The sequence below is a fragment of the Podarcis filfolensis genome, assembly GCF_964270895.1.
Source record: "Podarcis filfolensis genome assembly, chromosome: 10".
Taxonomy (NCBI): Eukaryota; Metazoa; Chordata; class Lepidosauria; order Squamata; family Lacertidae; genus Podarcis; species Podarcis filfolensis.
In genome coordinates, this window is record NC_139612.1 from 10,858,471 (window position 1) to 10,876,823 (window position 18,353).

The window sequence follows — 18,353 nt, forward strand, 5'->3', positions numbered from 1 at the left end:
TTAAAATATATGACCTGAACAAGTTCTAGTCATGCCTTAAAAAGTACTCATGCCTAATTAGTTCTGACAGAATGCAAGTTTGAAGTGCACCTCCAAAACCCATTGTATTTATAGCAGTAGATTTCCACCTATGGTTTCCTCTCTAACAAGACACCTGCTTTATAGACATGGATCTCCTTTGCCAGATGAATGATCTAAACTCTGAAGTATAATAATAATAATAATAATAATAATTTTTTATTTATATCCCACCCTCCCCAGCCGAAGCCAGGCTCAGAGCGGCTAACAACAGTAAAATAATACAGCATTCTAAAATCAATTCATTCTAAAATCAGTTCAAATCAAATTGATGGCAACCATTGGGCTAGAGTTCTGTGAGGATTACCAAAGGAGGGGGTCAGGCTGTGCCTTGGCCAAAGGCCTGGTGGAACAGCTCTGTCTTGCAGGCCCTGCGGAAAGATGTCAAGTCCAGCAGGGCCCTAGTCTCTTGTGACAGAGTGTTCCATCAGATCGGAGCCACAGCCAAAAAAGCCCTGGCTCTGTTTGAGGCCAGCCTAACCTCTCTGTGGCCTGGGACCTCCAAGATGTTTTTGTTTGAAGACCGTAAGGTCCTCCGTGGGACATACCAGGAGAGGCGGTCCCATAGATACGAGGGTCCTAGGCCGTATAGGGCTTTAAAGGTTAAAACCAGCACCTTAAACCTGATCCTGTACTCCACTATGAGCCAGTGCAGCTGGTATAGCACTGGGTGAATGAGATCCCGCATACCTAAACAACCACTGAGGTGCATTGTGTACAGAATATTTCTCTTTTTTCTCACAATAACCTTTATATGCGGTCATTTTGTATTGCGATTCATTAATGTACAAAATGCCAGAATGCATGTTGCTGTTGGCATCTCAAGAAACAATGGAATGCGCCTTGGGGGGAATTCAAAATGCTTGAGAATCACAGTGCCACTGTGGCTGCAGAGATCTCTAGCTCATAAATGCTGCCTCCTGCATTGTTTTTGCTGCGTTAGCAGCAATGAAATGACCTCTTTGGGGTATAAACCTGGTGTGTTTGGAGGTTCTGGTCCTGCCCAGATGACAAGATGCAGCCACCCACCTTGCTGATGTGGTCCCGAGGAAAGCAGAGCAATACATTTGGCACCAGCTTAGCTGCAGGAGTTGCCAGAAGGAGGTGTACAAGACGCCATCCAACTGTTTTAGGGATGCTGGATTTGTCTAGTCTTTACTCCTTAGCCTATTTTTCTGGGTGAGAGCTACTATGAAGAAGATTCATTTCTGGGTCATCATCAAGCAGTGTGTTATAAAATGTGGTGCCACTAAGCTTCTGGTTTTGACCTTGATTTATACAATCCTTCTTTTATTCCAATAATGTATGAATCTCATTCAGCTCATACTGTCTCCTAGTGTACGGTATGCACTAACAAGGCGACACTGATGTGCGATTCATTTTGTAACATCTGATCACTCTTTGTCTGGGCTTTTCGATGAATAGATGTTTTCCATCTTCCTGTATTGTTCCTCTGTACTGCTATTCTGAATATTTTGTTATTAGTTGACTTTGTGGTATGTAATTTAATTATTTTAATGCTTGCATATTTTGTTCCTAATTGTAACATTTTTGTAGCCATTCATTGAAGAGTAGCTTATAAGCACAATAAGTTGTTGTTGTGTTACTCAAAAACTGATCATAGGATCAGAGAGAGAGAGGTGGATCAGATGCCATAGTTTGCATAAAGGTAAAGGTACCCCTGACCATTAGATCCAGTTGCAGCCAACTCTGGGGTTGCAGCGCTTATCTCGCTTTACATAATCATTTAACAGACTTTCTGGTCAACAGGTTGATTCTTTTGCAGTGGCCCCTAAAAACACACCATAATGTAATATATCTATGGTGCTAAATGTTTAGGTTTGGTAAATTTTATGATTTAATTAGAACTTGCATGTTGTTACTGGGATATAAGGTAGCCTCAATGTGTATTAGAATGGGGTAATGTTACAGTTTTAGGTGTCCAGTTAGTGGTTATGTGTAAAGACTGAGAATGTTCTCAAGATCCATGTTGATGGAGATATGTGTGTGGACATACTTCTGAGCACCAGCAATTGGCATCCAAAGAGTTAATTAACCTAGATAAATGTCCTAAGTGTGTACCAGCCTTTAATCCTAGTCAGTAAAAAAGTGTTGGTGAAATCCTTTGTTAGGTGACGCCTGGGAGGATAAAACATTAGTATTTCAAAGTATCGACAGAACTGGCTGTTAGAATGCAAATGGTTAAAGGGGGCTTTGTATTTAGAAACAGCAGAATGTGGAGAGATGGGACCAGGAAGCAGAGAATGCTCCCTGGAGACTAAGATAGGCTGTAGAGCAAAAAGGATGCTGAGGATGCTGCTGTAAGAATAAACTGGTGTGTTTTGGTATACTACTGCTCTGTGCCCCTCAACAGAAGACTAAAGATTGCATACGTGTGTAAAATCAATCATATATCCTGGGTGAACACTTGGAACCCCTTGGAATCTTGCTATTTCTCTGCAGAGATTGGGGGTTGGCACCCAACCTTTGTAACAATACATAAAAGTGCTTTCTAGAGCATTTGTTTTCTTTTTCTTTTTGTATATAGAGCATTTAACCTACTTCTGTATATCATTGATTGGTTCTTTATAAGCAGATGTAAACATGTTGTGGGACAGGCTTTCACATTATCCTGCCCACAAAACCATTGCAAGATTGCAATACTGGGTTTAAGAATAGTTTTCCCACCTTCATTTAAATAGTCAGATTTTATACAAAAATTCGGTAGTATGGTTTATAACTCGATAATCATTTTCTAAAAAGAATCTGAATGTAAAACAAGTCTTCGTGTTGGCTTTATATTTACCTTTTCAGTATTGAGATTTTTGTAAATGTGAAGTGAAAAGTGCCCTGGTACTACATTTTTATATAAATGGAACGTTTCCTCTTATTTATTCCAAGTATGACCACATCAGAACCTTCCGCTGCTTCTAAATATTTGTATGCGGTAATCTTTGACATATTTCTTTTACCTCCCTGCTTCGTCTCTCTCACACACATTCCTGCTTGCTCACCCTCCTATGGAATCTCATGACTGCTGTGTGTTTATCATACAGCTGTGCCAAAAGTAAAGGCTGAATGAATGAGATGGAGATTAAAGCCAGTAGTCTGAACCTGTATTCAATCACTGCAGTCGTGCTGTTTGCCTCCTGAATGCTGATGAAGTGTCATGAATGGTCCCATGTACTCTCATTCCAATATATTTCAGGCAGTAGTGATTATTGCTTGTACTCGGCTAAAGCTCGAGATAAATGGCAAAGCCTTGCTTAGCAACAGAAGGCTTCCTCTTATCTCTCATAGGATTGCAAACTTAAGGATGTGGCACTCCGTATAGAAGTAAAACTGACGGAGGAAAGATGCCATAGGCTCTTTGCTTTCCACGAAGATTTGAAACAGCCAACAGCAACATGAATCTTTGCAGTTCAACAGGTTTACGTGTACAAATAATTTCTCTCTTTGCTAATGTAGCCCAGCCAAACACCATTTTATCATTCAATAAACAACTGTACTTTTAAAAAAAGCCTTAGCACTAAAATTGTTTCAGTTTGATGTTTGTGTTAGGATCGTACGTATACACAACCCTCCATGCTTTGTTTTCTTTCCTCAGTGATACATAATGGCTTGTATTTTATAGCTGAAAAAAGTTCCATAATCTTAAAACGTTACATTATTTTGCCTGTATGCTTGTTTTACCTCCTTGCACCTACCAAAGTTTAAATTTTTGAAAATCAAATAGGTGAACAATGCTAAAACAGCACATGGGAGTAGGAGATAAAAAGACATAGCTACACAACTTGGATTGTAGGTCCTCAGCAATATAACTGGAACACGGTTATTTCATTGTATTTTTAGTGCAAATTAGAAGCCTCTTTTTTTGGTTTCTGTTTTCTATCTCCACAAGAGGGAGATAGGCAGAGCATGGGTTCAGTAATAATGTACTCTGCATTCCCACTTCATGTACATCAAAACAGAGCCCAGGCACGTCAGGGGTGAAAATCACTCAGTCTCTCGAAATCAAACAAACTTCCGCAATAATGGCTTTCCAGGGCTAATTGCAGACTTTTAAAAAACAAACAAACCTGCGACTTTTGCATTAGATAGAGTAAAATGTTTACACTGACTGAGCAAAATTCCACTGAGTAAATAGAATAGAATAGAATTTATTATTTATACCCCGCCCATCTGGTTGGGTTTCCCCAGCCACTCTGGGCAGCTTCCAACAGAGTATTAAAATACAGTGGTCTGTTAAACATTAAAAGCTTCCCTAAAGAGGGCTGCCTTCATATGTCTTCTAAAAGTCTGGTAGTTGTTCTTATTTTTGACATCTGGTGGGAGGGCATTCCACAGGGCGGGTGCCACTACCGAGAAGGCCCTCTGCCTGGTTCCCTGTAACTTGGCTTCTCACAGTGAGGGAACCGCCAGAAGGCCCTCGGTGCTGGACCTCAATGTCCAGGCAGAAAGATGGGGGTGGAGGCACTCTTTCCGTATACTAGACCGAGGCTGTTTAGGGCTTTAAAGGTCAGCAAATAGGGTCTCAGCCTGTGTACCAAATAAAAAAGAGGCAAAGGGTTCAGATTATTAGATTACAAAACCTAATTTTTGTTGCTTACTTGTTTAACACTCTAAGGATCCAAACAAGTATTTCCTTGACAAGGGGCTAAATCTCTGCAGGTACTAGTGAACAGTCTTTGTTTTACGACGTGTACGGTGGGGGGGGGAAGTATAGGAATCCTGTTTCCCCACCCCCCGAGTTTATATCCTGCCCCTCATGTGTTATGCTTGCAAGCATTTACTACTTGGGTGAGTGGGAAAAGCAAATATGTAATCTTGAAAGCTGCAGGTGTGTGAGTAGGATTCTTGAGTGATGAGTGGCTACAAGATCCATTCAGTGAAAGGAGGATAATGCCATGTTGGCTTTCCCATATGATGAACCAGATGTTTATTGCTTCTAAGAGCCTGTTGTGGTTAAAACTTTTAGAGATTCAAGTGGAGGCGATATTATTATAAGTATAGCAAGCTCAGCAAGGCGGACAGATGAGCCTTTGCTGCTTGAAGGGTGAGGTCCAGTGTGAAGAAGCTTGAGTAGCTCTCCTTCTTACTTGAGAAAAAGAAATCTTCAATGCAGTAATTTAAGCTGTTTTATACAGGGCTTTTTTTTTCCAGCCGGAACTCAGTTTTGACACTTCTCAGGGGGGTACTATTCCCATTCTAAGAGGTGTTCATGGTGAGTTCCAGCACCTATTTTTCTAGAAAAATAGCACTGTTTTTGTTTTTTAGATGACTTATTCCTGTGTTTATCTGCTCTCTTGTTTCTGCTTTTAGTATCTTGTAACCTACTTTGAAGGGAAGCAGGTGGCTATGTGGTCTAAACCACTAAGCCTCTTGGGCTTGCTGCTCAGAAGGTCAGCGGTTCGAATCCCCGCAATGGGGTGAGATCCCATTGCTCTGTCCCTGTTCCTGCCAACCTAGCAGTTCGAAAGCACATCAAAGTGCAAGTAGATAAATAGGTACCGCTCCGGCGGGAAGGTAAACAGTGTTTCTGTGCACTGCTCTGGTTTCTGTGTTCCATTGCGCCTGAAGCGGCTTAGTCATGCTGGCCACATGACCCGGAAAAATTGTCTGCGGACAAACACCGGCTCCCTCAGCCTGTAAAACGAGATGAGTGCTGCAACCCCAGAGTTGTCTGCGACTGGACTTAACTGTCAGGGGTCCTTTACCTTTACCTTTAACCTACTTTGATTATGCTTGGAGAGAGGCATGGCAGAAACGAAGGAAAGACTGGATTAAGCCATGGTGTCTTATACAATCACAAAGGATATCCTGGAGGGTTATATATAATCATAGGTATTTTTTGTTTTGTTTTTTTAAGGTAAAGGACCCCTGGATGGTTAGGTCCAGTCAAAGGTAATTATGGGGTACTGTGCTCAACTCGATTTAGGCTGAGGAAGCCGTCATTTGTCCACAGACAGTTTTCTGGGTCATGTGGTCAACATAACTAAACTGCTTTTGGTGCAACAGGACACTGTGATGAGTGCCAGAGCGCACAAAAACGCCGTTTACCTTCCCGCCACAGTGGTGCCTATTTATCTACTCGCACTGGTGTGCTTTCAAACTGCTAGGTTGGCAGAAGCTGGGGGACAGAGCAATGGGAGCTCACTCCGTCATGAAGATTTGAACCACTGACCTTCCGATCGGCAAGCCCAAGAGGCTCCATGGTTTAAACCACAGCACCACCTGCTCCCCTACCTTTATCTTTACCTATATATAGTCATATAACCATAGCAACAACATGGGAAAGTTGGCCTTCAAGTTCCTGCTTAGGTCAGTTTTGCAAATAAGTCCACAAAAGCCGTTGGCCTAGAGAAAGGTGAGGAGGAGAATCTAGCCTGCAGAAGCTAGCTGGCAGAAAATGGGTGAAGAGCTCTTCCCCTTTTGCAGCAACCTACTGAATTTCTGTGCTGGTCCTGGAAGAAGGAGTTTCCTTCTGACAGCCCACTTCATCTCTGCACTGAGAGCAAAGAAGGGAGATAGCATTTGTGGGACTTGCTCACTCACCTGCATGGAGATGAGTGAGCAAGTTGCCTATGTTCTTGTTGCCTATGGCTACCAAGCTACTGCTTAAATAAGGTCTGGCTTAGATCATTTGCTTCATTTCCCACAGCATATGTTTTCTCCTCTCTCTTTAGAGGATTGCTAATCTGTATGTTAACCCTCTTCCTTTTTAAAAAATATATTTTTATTAAGTTTTACATAACAAGTTTAAATTCAAACATTAAACATCAACACCATCATTTAGGATTCCCTGAATCTTTTGACTCCCCTCTGCGCTTCCATGATTACCATTAACAATCTTTCCCCCCCAACTGCTTCCCTTATTTTCTCTATTTTCATTTTTAGTAATCCATTTTTACCATAGTTTTTCGTCCGTTATAAGCATTACTCAAATCCTGCCAAAGTTTTTAGTTGTTTACTGCATCTGTATGTTAACTTTCATCTCTATGATTCAAATGCGGTTTAACCAACCAGTGAGTGATACGTGAAACAGGTAGACTTTCTCTCAACAGTTTCTGATTTTGGCTGTCAGAATGGGTCTTTAAAACAAATTTGCACAGGACTTGTGCTCAGTCTTTTTGAATGGTGTTGTTGAACTGCTACCACATTTATCACCCTGCTGGATTTCCATTTTCAGTGCCTATGAACTTTATCAAAGAGGTGAAAGAAGCCAACATTCTTCTTCTCCTTTTTAGTTCCATATGACTGCATCCTTCCTTTTAATTCCACTGTTTTCAACTTTTATTTGAAATGGACCATTATTCCTGATGTACATTTGGTTATGCCATCACATGTAATATATCTGGTATAGGGACGCGGATGGCGCTGTGGTCTAAACCACTGAGCCTCTTGGGCTTGCCGATCAGAAGGTCAGCGGTTCGAATCCCTGCGACGGGGTGAGCTCCCACTGCTTTGTCCCAGCTCCTGCCAACCTAGCAGTTCGAAAGCATGTCAAAGTGCAAGTAGATAAATAGGTGCCGCTGCAGCGGGAAGGTAAACAGCGTTTCTGTGTGCTCTGGTTTCCATCACGGTGTCCCGTTGCGCCAGAAGCAGTTTAGTTCTGCTGGCCACATGACCCAGAAAGCTGTCTGTGGACGGCCTGAAAGCGAGATGAGCACTGCAACCCCATAATCACCTTTGACTGGACTTAACTGTCCAAGGGTCCTTTACCTTTTTACCTTATCTGGTATGGGTTAGTGTTTGTGGATGTTAGCAACAGGAGGATATTGTTCTGTTGCTTGCCCTGAATGTATTTTTGCAGGTAAAGTAAAGGTAAAGGGTAAAGGAACCCCCTGACCATTAGGTCCAGTCGGGACCGACTCTGGGGTTGCAGCGCTCATCTCGCTTTATTGGCCAAGGGAGCCGGCGTACAGCTTCCAGGTCATGTAGCCAGCATGACTAAGCCGCTTCTGGCGAACCAGAGCAGCGCATGGAAACGCCGTTTACCTTCCCGCCGGAGCGGTACCTATTTATCTACTTGCACTTTGACGTGCTTTCAAACTGCTAGGTTGGCAGGAGCAGGGACCGAACAATGGGAGGTCTCCCCGTTGTGGGGATTCAAACCGCCGACTTTCTGATCAGCAAGTCCTAGGCTCTGTGGTTTAACCCACAGCACCACCCACGTCCCATTTTTGCAGGTAGCCATTGGCAAAGGTATGTGAATGATAAAGATTGTGTACATTTGAATGCAGCTCCCACCAAGGGTGTTTGTAAGTCCTTGAGCATGTTTCCAACTAGTATGTGCAGTGCCTCTCAAAATATGACAGTTAAGTTATTTAATTTTGCCTAATATGATTGTAATTCCACTGATAAAGTGGAATATTGGTAAAAAAATATAACTGAAAACCCTGTTGGAAAACTAGAAGTATGTTCTTCCTTTCCATTTACCCTGTGGAAGATTTCTGTAAATGCTTTCTGACTGCTCTCTTTGAATAATGCTACTTTGGTGTTAAAATTACACCTTAGTTTTAAAAACTCTGAGTACTTTAGGTATAATATTCTTTGCTTTTGTGTCTGGAGTGCATCTTCCTTTATTTTCTTCAGTTTTCATATAATGCTTTGATTAGGTGCAACCGTACAAGTATATTGCAATACCTCATTTATGCTGAAACCTGTACAAGGTATGAAAATCCCTGAACAGAATTTGTAATGTATGTATTTGAGCAGTGCAAACCTACCTTTCTTTTCTGTTGCTAAATTCTAGGGAGCCTGTAGGCCTGCTTTTGCTTCCTATGATTCCAGCAGTCATCGGACTCATTTGATTAGAGATAGCTGCATTCAGTTTTAAAATGGAATGGTAATAGAATAAGCTTATCTCATATCAGCTGTGCAGTTTTGTTGGACCAAACTGACATAAATTTATGAAATCTGATGACAGTAGTAAACTGAAGCTGTCTAGCTCAAAATTGCAAAGGAAGCGATGGAGAAGCAGGCATTAATGAGCTGGGAAATTTTTCATCTGGAGCAGTAAACAAGAAACTACACATTTTAGAACTGGGCCTCAGATCGGAAAGCAAACGTTTATAAATACTGTACTGGACACTGCCAATAGATTGACTGCCAGTAGATTGTGTTTAATGTAACAATCCTTATTCTTGCAAATAGTCACATTGTTAATGCCAAGTATGTGATATGTGGGGTACAGCATACCCCTCAACATTTCTCTGATGAAAGTTGGGACAACAACAATAACAATTTTATTATGTATACCGCGCCCATCTGACTGGGTTGCCCCAGCCACTATGGCTTCCAACATATATAAAAGCATAATAAAACATTAAACATTTAACAACTTCCCTACACAGGGCTGCCTTCCGATGTATTCTAAAGGTTTTATAGTTACTTATCTCCTTGGCTCGGGAGTTGCATAACTCCATACCCTCCAGCATTTCTCCAGTGAATTTTTCCCAAGGAAAAGAGGGACATTCTTGGATCAAATAAAAAACCGGGGTGGCTTCTGTAAATCCAGGACTATCCTTGGAAAATAGGGACACTTGGAGGGTCTGTGTATGGATGAGGAAATATCTAAATGTTGAAGAAGAATGGAATATTTCGTCAAATTTTCATGTTACTTGTACTGCACTCAGAATGTTCAAGCATTAGAAGTCCTTGTTGTTGTTGTTTAGTCATTTAGTTGTGTCCGACTCTTCGTGACCCCATGAACCAGAGCACGCCAGGCACTTCTGTCTTCCACTGCCTCCCGCAGTTTGGTCAAACTCATGCTGGTAGCTTAGAGAACAATGTCCAACCATCTCGTCCTCTGTCGTCCCTTTCTCCTTGTGGCCTCCATCTTTCCCAACATCAGGGTCTTTTCCAAGGAGTCTTCTCTTCTCATGAGGTGGCCAAAGTATTGGAGCCTCAGCTTCATGATCTGTCCTTCCAGTGAGCACTCAGGGCTGATTTCCTTCAGAATGGATACGTTTGATCTTCTTGCAGTCCACGGGACTCTCAAGAGTCTCCTCCAGTACCATCCTACTTACTCATTATCTCCACACACTTACTTTTACACAGTGGGAGAGCAACAGGGCCATAGCTACTAGCTCATCCCTGACATAATGTTCTCATGGGCCCTACCTTACATGTAGATATGTCCACACAGGGACAGCTATGTGCATGCAACTGTTTGTGTGTATAGAATTTCTGCTGCCTGGGTGACACACTGGCTTATTATTATTATTATTTTAATAGTACCCCTCATCCTAGGATCACAGGGTGGTTTACAATGTAAAAACACAGAAAAACATAGCATAGCAACAAACAAAAACAATCCCAACCCACCGAACAGTTTAAAAGGCCATAGATTATTTAATTAGTCAAAGGCCTAACTTAAAAAGATAGGCAAGACTACCACCAACTGGCTATCTTTCAGTACTGTGCAAATAGCGAAAGATGTCACCAGAACATATAGAATTCAAAATATCAGAGTGTCTGGTACCTGGCTACCCTACCAGAGCAGTGAGCACAAAAAGAAAGTAACTATAAAAATTTAACTTTCATATGTCAAAATTTCTTACCAGGTGTTCATAAAAGCCTGAGTCAGGGCTACTAATGGAATGAAGATGGCTAAGTGGTTTTACTTGAAAGAGATCAGTGAGCAGAACTGGTCTACGAGATGCGGACCAGAACTTTCTGATTTGTAGTTTCTTAGCTCTTGCATACCCCAATTTTTCATACCTGTTGTGCTGTTTGTTTATGCATTAATCAATCAATCAATTAATTAATCAGTTTGGTCACAGCAAAATTCTCAACTGGTAGCCAGGGGTCTGTGAGTTGAATTTTCTTTCGGTCCATATTTGGGAGCCTAGAGCATCCTTCATCTTATGATGGCGATATCTCATTGGTAAAGCCTTGCAGAAGCCTTCTTTGGTGCTCACGAGGTCCTGCCCACAGCCACTGACATTCAGCTTGAAGCATCCTTTGGTAGACACTTGTGGGATGTGTGGGGCTCTCACAACAGTTTGTCCAGTTTGCAGATGTGTCCACAGCCTCCATACCTCAAGTTGGCAAAAAGGCTGGGCAATATATCAATATATCATCCCAAACCAGATTGAAGTCCATATTGTGATACCGGTTTCATAATTTTTGACCTGGCAATGTATGATGAATCATGATGTGTGTGTGTGTGTGTGTGTGCTGTAAAAAAATCACAATGTGGGGAAAACTGTGAAGCCAGCCAATGCTTCTCTCGATTCCTGCAGCCCCTGTTATCTCTGCTGGCTAAGCTCTCCCCAGGCAGCATCGAATCACAAGAGCAGGCACCAGCAAAAATCACGATGCAGGGAAAAGCTGTGAAGTCACCACTTGCCTCTACATAAATCCATCCTTATATCAGACATGATGATATATCAGAATATCGTGATGTATAGCTGGTGATAAATCATGATGCTGAAAACCAGATATCGCCCAGCCCAAGTTGGCAGCCTCTGCTCTGGAGTGTATATGTTGTTCATGCATATATGATATATGCATGCATCTTAGTCTTCCTTAGGAAATTTGCAAAAAACCCTTATACAGTGGCTACTGGGATTCACTTCTTCATAGCAGATGTGATATCTGCAGGTAAAATTTGTTAGCAGCGAATTAGTCAAATGAACCTTTGTACATTTTGAGTTATAAAAAGAGCTTGTGTTGCTAGGCATCCAAATGACGGCACATGGGGAAAAATTACTGTGTGAGAGTGTAACATAAGGCTGCATGTGCAATTCAGAGAAATACATTTCTAGATTAATATAAAACAAAGTTGTTGTTTTTTAAAGGTCTCTAGAATGCCAAGTTCAAACAGAACAGAACCTCTTGCTGGCATAGGATCCTGTAAGAAAATGTTTCAATGTTCATTGTGCCTTCTATGACTAAACAAAGGTACCCCTCCCTGCAACAGGACAAAGCTGCTTTCAGCCATGCAGGATTGCCCTGATAGTAACTCTAAAGGTAAAGGACCCCTGACAGTTACGTCCAGTCGCAAACGACTCTGGGGTTGCGGCGCTCATCTCGCTTTACTGGCCGAGGGAGCTGGCGTTTGTCCGCAGACAGTTTTTCTGGGTCATGTGGCCAGCATGACTAAGCCGCTTCTGGCAAAACCAGAGCAGCGCACGGAAATGCCGTTTACCTTCCCACCGGAGTGGTACCTATTTATCTACTTGCATTTTGACGTGCTTTCGAACTGCTAGGTTGGCAGGAGCAGGGACTGAGCAACGGGAGCTCACCCCATTGTGGGGATTCGAACCGCCGACCTTCTGATCGGCAGGCCCTAGGCTCTGTGGTTTAGACCCCAGTGCCACCTCCAGCCAATTGCCAATAGGTGCCTGGGATTCACATTTTCACAGGTACAGAATACAGCATATTTCTGATGATCTAAAAGCGTTAAATTTGCAACAGAAGTGCATCACTGATAAAGTTCTGATTACAGTGGTACCTCAGGTTACATACGCTTCAGGTTACATACGCTTCAGGTTACAGACTCCGCTAACCCAGAAATAGTGCTTCAGGTTAAGAACTTTGCTTCAGGATGAGAACAGAAATCATGCTCCGGCTGCGCGGCAGCAGCAAGAGGCCTCATTAGCTAAAGTGGTGCTTCAGGTTAAGAACAGTTTCAGGTTAAGTACGGACTTCCGGAATGAATTAAGTACTTAACCCAAGGTACCACTGTACCATAAATGGAAACTATATTTAGAATACATTTATTGGGTTACAGCCCATAGTGTCCATGAACTAGCAGAATGGGCATCTGTTTGCACAATGGAACACCCTCTCTCTCACTTCCCCAATGTCCCTTCCAGATTGCTCTGAAAGGTTAGTGAAGCATCTACTATTGTCATTTTATGTATTTAATGCGTGCACACCCACACACCCACACACTCACACCTGCCCAAGTATGGAGGGTTCTTATAAATGCCAGAAAGGTGGTATCTGCTCTTTCACGTTCTTGTACAAATTCAAATTTCTGCTGCTATATAACTTTCAGCGTATTGCAGATATTAGCATAACTGTGCAATCCGGTTTACTTCTGTATCTGCACCTGCACTTCATTCCTATTTTCAGATTTCCCGACGATTAAATGCATACTGCCTGTGCAGGTTCACATAAATAAAGTTAACATTATATATTCAATCATGAGCCAATAACTGGGGGCTCTGTTCTGTCTTGCAGGAGGCAAACATAAAACACCTGTTTAGGGGGAAAGTTATGTTTTTATCGGCTCTACATTAAGAACCAGGACATAAACTACAATCTAGCAGCTGCAACAAAGCAAACAGTACCATCCTCCATTATTATTATTTTTTAAAGCTTATCGGCGGGAGGGGAGTTACTTTAAAAAAAAAAATTAACCTAGTTAAACAATCCCTGCTTAGCCACCATGGTTAGAGAGCTCCAGCAGCAGTAGGACTTTGTGTGCACACTGGTAACTGAGCCCAGTGTTACCCAGGCAGCATGCAGCCACACATTGTGTTGGTGTAGGGTGGGCGGAGCTGAGCAAACAGACTATGGAAGCCAGTGATGGCCAAACTCGGCCCTCTAGCTGTTTTGGGACTACAATTCCCATCATCCCTGACCACTGGTCCTGTTAGCTAGGGATGATGGGAGTTGTAGTCCCAAAACAGCTGGAGGGCCAAGTTTGGCCATCACTTTCTCTTACAGTGTTGTTTTGATTCTTTGCCTTTCTGATCTAGGTTGATTGGGTTGTTCTGTTTGTTGGTTGTTCCTATCATCATCATCAAACCTTTTATTGGCATCACATCCAAACATCCAAAACAAATCGATACAGAATTACCACTCCCCCAGTGGCACAAAACATTTGCTAAAAGAAAGGAGGCAGAGCAGTCTATGGTCACATCTCTAGGTCTCCAGGGAGATCAGGCGTCTGCAGTGTATTTTGACGACAAAAAACGAAATAGAGATATTTAGCCACCAACTTGGTGAGCTCCTGGTCATTCCCCAGGAATAGAAAATGTATGACCTCCAACTCTGGTTTCCATTTGGGGATACAGAGTTGATCTAGAAATTGCTGACGGAGATCAGCATATAGTTTACAATTAAGAACCATATGTGTAAGGGTTTCCACCAGGTTCTCTTCACATGGGCAAGTTCTTTCTCCTTCCACCCTGCCTGAGAACCTTCCCCAAAGGAGGTTTGATGGATTTGAATTAAACCTGTCCAGTGAAAATGACCTTCTTTCTTGAGGGTTAAGCAGAAACTCAAGGTAATTGTGGTTAGTTTCATGTGCCCAAGAAAGTTGAAAATAAAGTGGGGAACATGTTTTCTCTGCTGCTACTGTTAGTTCCTGGCACTCAGTATTCTAGTTCTTATTATAGCCTTGGCAGATGGTAGGGACATCGGTCACAAAAGTTCCACTGACAGCCTCAGTTGCTGTACCTTCTTGTTAAACTGTTGTAGCCCTGGGGAAAGAAAGGGGTCTACCAAAACTTCACTGTTCCTGTCATTATCCCTGTTTAGTTGGCCACTTTGGGCAGCAATGTGTTGGACTTTCACAGGGCAGAGTTTGGGTGAGCATCCTTAGGTACCTTTATGGTGAATGGCGAGACCAGGGACCAGGTTTGTGGGGCCTCTTGGCTTGGTAAGGATCACCTTGGGGACTAACCCCCCTGAGAGTGGGTGGGTCAGGAACGCCTCCCTATCTACCCTCAGGCGTGGGGCTGATAAAAGGGGGTGGTAGTGGAACCTAAGGCAATTCCCCTTTTCATGTAGCAAGGCAGGCTTCACCCAAAAGTGAGGTTCCCACACAGTCACACTGCAGATAATTTGTATAAATTTAAATAAGCATGCCCTCATGTTTTACCCAAACTTTTCTTGTGTCACACCTTTTTATTTCATAGCTGTGGCCACTACAGGCAACCCCAGACTTGTGTTGGAGTTGTGTTCTGGGTCATTGCGTGCTTGCACAAAATTGTGTGCAATTGAAATATCCTGCCTTATTCAGCTTCCATCCCTCCTTGCGCCACTCTTTTAGTAACATCTTTTATTATGTTTCCAGGTGGCTTCTGTGTTCAGTGCTGTGCACATGTGCACAATCGCACACATATCCTTTGCGCCTAAAACGGGGTTTGCCTGTACAAGGTTTTCTGTCAATATAATTTTTTGCCTTAAAATTTTTTCAGAGTAGTAATCCTATTGCTTTTCTAAGTAGTAGTAATATAGAAATATTATGGAAAAGATCACAAGTTGAAGGGGGCAATATTTTATTTCCTGAGTAATTCCTATTGCTTAGAATTGTTTAAAGCAATTACATATTTTATGCTGATGTTTTGTAACAGAAATAAGATTGAAGCAGAGTAATGATGAAGCTTTTAACTGGCTGCAGTTTGTTATTTTTAAACTGTACTGTGTTTCACCAAAGTTGTGGAGGTATGGATCCATAATTCCAGGTATTCTGGATAAAGGATAGGTAATTCTTAACATACCTCTTTTCCCTTTGAATATTTTTGTGCTTCTTGCACAAGTGTACTTGAAATACATCTTTTATTTTAATCACTGCTAAAGTAGTTCTTTCAACAAAGTAAAAGTGATTTGTTCCATGAAACCATTTATAGAAAATAGTTTTCTGACTGGTCCAGACTTAAAGTTTTCATTTGGCTAGCACAAGGAGAATATTCTGGTTACCTCTCTTCTTATTGTATCCATAAGCTCGTTTTCCATTTGTTGTGGAGTGCCTGTGTGCCTGCTACAACAATGGATTGTGACTTTTTTTTCTGTAATAGAGTGGCTATGGTTCATTCAGTGACTATGGTACCTGTTGCTGGTTCTTTTTCCAGGTCAATTGGCTGCAGGTACATGTGAGATTGTTACGCTGGACAGAGATAGCAGTCAGCCCCGAAGGACTATAGCCCGACAAACAGCTCGTTGTGCATGTAAAAAAGGACAGATTGCCGGTACAACGAGAGCAAGGCCAGCCTGCGTCGATGGTAAGAGACAAAAGATCATTTAACTTAATATCCGCCCAACACGGAATTGGTTATCAAGCACTTTATTTGTTCAGATTGAAAAAGGGTCTTGTCAAATATTTGTGCAATCACCAGCCAAGTGAACATGTTGACCCGAGGATTACTCTGGAAATTCTTGTACACATTAACTGTGTGCTTCTAACAGGCAATTGACTTGCTTTCTCTTCTGGTCTGGAGCCTTTGTTTTCTGTTAGCTGATGAAGTTGAGAAATGTCCGGTCATTTCTCCATGGATCTGTATCTGTGGGATGGTTGTGTGTCAGTTCCATACCAATGGGCAACCAAGCCATGCTGTCCAGATGGCGTATTGGAACAAGCGCTGTATGTTTTCTCTGCCAGAATCCACAGACTTAGAATTGGTTTTGTAATGGTGTAGGAAATGGATGTCCTGCATTGCAGTACTATTGTGTTAAGAGAGAGATTGCTTCTCGAAAACCTTTCTATTGCTTCTTCCGAGCATCAAGAGCTGGGTTCACAGCCAGCCTAACTGGCGTTGCTAGTTTAATACTCTACATCTTAATTTGAATCATAGCCAACATGACCACTCCTGCATGAAAGTTAATGTGGTTGGGGAGAGGTGGAAGTGCTGGTGAATATGACATTAGAATGGAACTGTTGTATTATACCTTATATTTCTGCTGCCCCTTACCTCATTAAAAACGTCATTCTGTATGATTCACTGCAGATGCAGTGTGTTGCCTGCAGCTTGCAAAAATGCTGATGTAGAGGGAGGATGAAAATATTTCACTTTGAAATCATTTTTATGTCTCAAATGAGCTGCTATATTCCAACTAAGACACCAGTGGTGCAGTCAGCAGTGTATGCCTGCTGATGAAAACTTACCGACAAACGTTCAGGTTGCAATTAAACTGAGATAAAACAGGACTCCTGTTATAAATAGACAGCATTAAAAATAGCATGTTTTGATTTAGGTTTTGCAGGGGAAAATACAAACGGATGCTTCTGTAAAAAAAGATAATAAATTCAGGTCTGCTTTGAAAAATGACTCACACTTGAGCCCATTAAAAAAAATAAAAATGCTGAGACTTCAGTACCATTTCATCAGAATTTGACTCCCCCACTGACTATCAAAGAAGACAGCGCAAAGGGGATTTCATTGCCTGCCCACCAAGCTAAATATAAAGCATCACATCCATTCTATTTTTGTGTTTTGCCTTCATTCTTGTTGGTACTCTAAAATCTGCTTGTTCTTTATATTTGCTCCATCATATTTTGCCATGGTATGTTTAGTTGTTTTCCCCCTTCCCTTTAGATTTAAATAATGCAGTTCTAAGTCAAAGATCTTAATAGGTCTACTAATTTTGGAATTGCATTTGATTTGTCTGGCATGTTAACTTGCTTTATTTTTGCATAGTTTAAAGATTCCTATCCAACTTTTCCTCTAGTATACTCAGTTTATGATATATCTGAGTTCTTCTACCTGAAGATATAGATGCAGCTTTGGTTCAACCAAAGTCATTATGTGCATATGATTTAGATATGTATTAGTGTTGAGTGGACCCATGTACTACATTTGCAGACTCATTTATTCTGTACCAATGAAATAAAAATATATATATTTTATTTTGATTTAGGATAGATTTTGTTATGAATTCTGTTCTTTTATTCCCATCGTGCATGTTATTTATTAATACCCTGTTTGGAAGTAAACTTTATTACAACCAATATAATTTATAACCAAAAATGTGTATCAGATTCTGTGTAAGTTGTCATTATGAAATATTTATCAGCATCATTTTCTTAAATAATTCAAATAGTGAACTCAAGTGGCTTAGTGTCTATCAGGTTGGTAGTAAAGAGACTACCTCAAATTAGAATATTGATTAGTGCATAGTCAGGGAACTCCCTAGTTATTTAGAAGGATGTATGGCGGCTAACAGATTGAGGTTGAATCCTGACAAGACAGAAGTACTGTTTTTGGGGGACAGGAGGCGGGCAGGTGTGGAGGATTCCCTGGTCCTGAAAGGGGTAACTGTGCCCCTGAAGGACCAGGTGCGCAGCCTGGGAGTCATTTTGGACTCACAGCTGTCCATGGAGGCACAGGTCAAATCTGTGTCCAGGGCAGCTGTTTACCAGCTCCATCTGGTACGTAGGCTGAGACCCTATCGCCAGAGTGGTGCATGCTCTGGTTATCTCCCGCTTGGACTACTGCAATGCACTCTATGTGGGGCTACCTTTGAAGGTGACTCGGAAACTACAACTAATCCAGAATGCGGCAGCTAGACTGGTGACTGGGGGCGGCCGCCGA

The 18,353-nt window shown here is 41.9% G+C and overlaps 1 protein-coding gene across 13 annotated transcripts in view; it reads left to right on the forward strand.

Moving 5' to 3' along the window:
• Window positions 1–18,353, forward strand: part of TAFA5 (TAFA chemokine like family member 5) — a 340,202-nt gene that overhangs the window by 144,629 nt on the left and 177,220 nt on the right. For all 13 annotated transcript variants that reach the window (XR_014539417.1, XR_014539418.1, XR_014539419.1 and 10 more), the window contains exon 2: window positions 15,897–16,046. Coding sequence is in view for 5 of the 13 variants with exons in the window: in XM_083575380.1 (XP_083431506.1) it covers window positions 15,897–16,046 (150 nt within the window). In the remaining 8 variants the exon portion in view is untranslated. The remainder of the gene's footprint in view (window positions 1–15,896; window positions 16,047–18,353) is intronic.